The 3426-nt window shown below is 37.1% G+C and overlaps 1 protein-coding gene across 1 annotated transcript; it reads left to right on the forward strand.

Annotated features, from left to right (window-relative positions):
* Positions 1–2076: 2076 nt before the first annotated feature.
* On the forward strand, positions 2077–3057 carry LOC123241138 (olfactory receptor 51I2-like). The gene has a single exon (XM_044668839.1). The coding sequence runs from the start codon at positions 2077–2079 to the stop codon at positions 3055–3057; it is 981 nt and encodes a 326-aa protein (XP_044524774.1).
* Positions 3058–3426: the final 369 nt, after the last annotated feature.

Raw genomic sequence — 3426 nt, forward strand, 5'->3', positions numbered from 1 at the left:
TAAAATGGGAAGAGCTTGTACAGTCCTTTACTATTAGGGAAAATGATCAATCCCTGAATGCCTTTAAACTCATGATTCTGCCATGTTTCTTCATGCATTTAAATAAGAACAACTACTCTGCCTGGCTTTATCTTCAAAGTGCTATTTCCATTCATGGAAATATTTCAGAAGCATTGAGGCATGCCAGGATGATCTGCCTCTTGCAAGTTATATTTGAATCAAAATCCACTTGCCTTTTCATACTGAAATAAAATTAGAGACAAAACTGTATCTGTTAATTCATTGTTAAGGAGAAAGTTTAAATAAGCAAAAAATTCCCTACAGATGAAGATCAGTATTTTTCCTGTGACTTGAAGTATCAGAGAATTATCATCTACCTGACTTTCTCAAGGTCAAACAAACGATATTTGTCAGAAGTTAGATTTGAGCCCAAGACATTCTGATGTTGAGACAAGCCCTCTAATCTGCTATGCCATGATACTTCCCATGTTGAAATATTTTCCTTCAAGTAACAAATAAGAATTTATTAATTTATCTTAAATAGTGTAAGCTTCAGCTATTCATTCTGACCTATTCTGATTTCTTTTGGATCTTGGTCCATTATTCAACACGTTTGCTTTCCTGGCAGACTTGTATCATCTTTACATTTGGTAAGATTCTTCTTTGAATCCATTAATCAACACTGAACATTATAGAGCCAAGGAAAGATTCCTGAGATACCACTAAAATATTCCTCTTCAGCTTGCACTTATCTATTAATTAATATGCCCTGAGTCTAGTTTTTTAACCTGATATAAACTCAGTTACACTATTATCATTTGTAATAGAAATCTTGATCTTGTTCAGAATTGTGAGTGCTTTGTGTTTTGTATCTAGCCAGGCTATTGTGATTGGTCTAAAGTAGTCATGTTCTATTTTCCATGTGCCCAAAAGAGGAGGGTTTCCATGAAGGGATACACTAAGTCTATAGAATTCAAACTTGAATGACTAGTGGGTTCTCAATATTGCCTACCTTTGACTTCTTCTTGGATCACAAAGTATTTGCACTTCCAAGAGGAGAGAATTATAAACAAATCAGCAAAGTGTATAGTAGTTAGGGAATGCTCTATGGAAAAATGTGAGGATCTGGGTTTGAAGTTTATACAGAATTTTAAAGAGGAAAACCATAGAGACATATCTAGAAGGGAGCTCCAAAATATATATAGAGAGACTATCTCTCATTTTAAAGAGAATTAACCTGAGGAGGAAAATTAGCTAAGTGATTTTCTTAATATCATTGAGATCATCAATATCAGAAGCAGCATTTGAACTCAGTCCTTTGATCCCTTTCCCCTGTACAATTATTTTTTTTCAATTTTGGGGGGGATGTAGTGGTAATAATGCTGATATGAATAGAGAAGTTTTTAGCAAACTTACTGAAACATGATCAGGATGAGAGGAACTTGGCAAAAAGTGAGAGAATTTCATGAGCAAGAGATAATGATACCAGCTTGGATAGAGCATATAGGAAGGCAAATGCACAAATTTCAGCTTACTCTGTTCTCTCAAGAAATCAACTTCCTATAGAATGTTATTCCTATGAATGTAAAATAATGAGATAATTTTCAACATCATCATTTCTGACAATGTAAAATCTCTTATTTAACTGAATGCTTAATTATTCTTTGGTGTTGACATTCTTTTCCTTTCTAAATGCATTCTTATATAGAACTTTGGAAATACCTTTTGGCACATTTCCTAGTGGACAATTGTATAAGGAACTTTGATAATAACAAGAGACATTGCCTTTTTGAGAGTCATAACCCCAAGATAATGCTTATATTAAGTGACCTTGAACAACTCACATAATCCCTTCGTTTCAGTTTCTTCATATGTAAAATATTTGCTCTGATCTACTTCACAATGAACCTATGAGTATCAAGTTTCATAATGGATAGGAGAATGCTTTGAAAAAATATAAAATATATTGTTTATGTAAAGTATTATATTTTAAGAGCATATCCAGAATTCTACTTGACTGAAATCTATAACAAGTATCTCTTCCTTTTCAGGGACTTGAGGGTTTGGGAAAGGATCATGAAATCATGGAACAGCTCAGTGGCCAACTCCAATAGCAGTAATGTGCTCTCTTCCATCTTCTACCTCACAGGCATCCCTGGCTATGAAGAAGCTCACTGCTGGATTTCCATCCCTTTCTGCCTGCTTTATTTAATCGGGATAGTTGGAAATAGCACCATCCTTCACATCATTAGGATTGACCCCAGTCTCCATGAACCCATGTACTACTTTCTTGCCATGTTGTCCCTTACAGACATGGGTATGTCCCTTTCCACACTACCCACTGTGCTTAGGATCTTCTGGTTTAATGCCAATGAGATCACCTTTGATGCCTATGTGATCCAAATGTTTTTCATCCATTCTCTGTCACTGATGGAGTCAGCTGTACTCTTGGCCATGGCTTTTGACCGCTATGTGGCTATCTGTAATCCTCTAATGTATGCTGTCATTCTCACGCCACGGCGCATTATTAACACAGGAGTTATTTTACTCCTTAGGAGCACAACTCTCTTACCACCCTTGCTAGTCTGCCTCTTGTGGTATCCCTTCTGTGGCTCCCATGTCCTCTCTCATTCATTCTGTCTACAGCAAGATCTGATTAGGTTAGCCTGTGCTGACACTACCTTCAATGCCGTGTATGGGCTGACTTTGGTTATATTATTCTGGGGGGTGGACTCCATAGGTATCATCATGTCTTACATCTTCATCCTCCGCTCTGTGCTGAGAATTGCATCCCGAGAGGAACGTCTCAAGGCCCTCAACACATGTGCCTCCCATATCTGTGCCGTCTTCATTCTCTATGTGCCTATGATTGGGCTGTCCATGGTACATCACTTTGCAAAGCATTCCTCTCCTCTTGTTCATATCCTAATGGCCAACATTTACCTTCTGGTGCCTCCTGTGCTCAACCCCATTATCTACAGTGTCAAGACTAAGCAGATACGTCGAGGAATCTTTCAGATACTGGCACCACAGAGACTTCTTTCCACCTTCAAGTAAATATAGGAGACAAAACATGGAGAAGGAGTAGAAGAATCTCAGTAGAAAAATGATAGAAATTGTTTTTATTGCCCTAGGTCTAGTGATGCAGAACGTTATTCTTTTGGGAAAGAAAATGAGAGTAAGAGAGAGAGAGAGACAAAAAGAAAAACTAGTCTGCTCTTGGTAATTTATTTCTACAAAAAGGGGCATGTACTGTCCCTTCATTTAATATTCCATGAGATAATCACTCTGAACACCACAAATAGAGATCATCAATGGTTTGGTGACATCAGTTGAAGAGCTCTGTTTAGTAGTGTTAAAAAGGAATAAAGACAATATATCTTTGTATATATCTCCTACTAGATCTTCCTTTCTAGATCTGGGAGG

The sequence above is a fragment of the Gracilinanus agilis genome, chromosome 3 (genome assembly GCF_016433145.1).
Source record: "Gracilinanus agilis isolate LMUSP501 chromosome 3, AgileGrace, whole genome shotgun sequence".
Taxonomy (NCBI): domain Eukaryota; kingdom Metazoa; phylum Chordata; class Mammalia; order Didelphimorphia; family Didelphidae; genus Gracilinanus; species Gracilinanus agilis.

Coding starts and splice junctions, on each gene's coding strand:
- LOC123241138 (XM_044668839.1), top strand. CDS start 2,077: ATGAAATCATGGAACAGCTCAGTGGCCAACTCCAATAGCAGTAATGTG.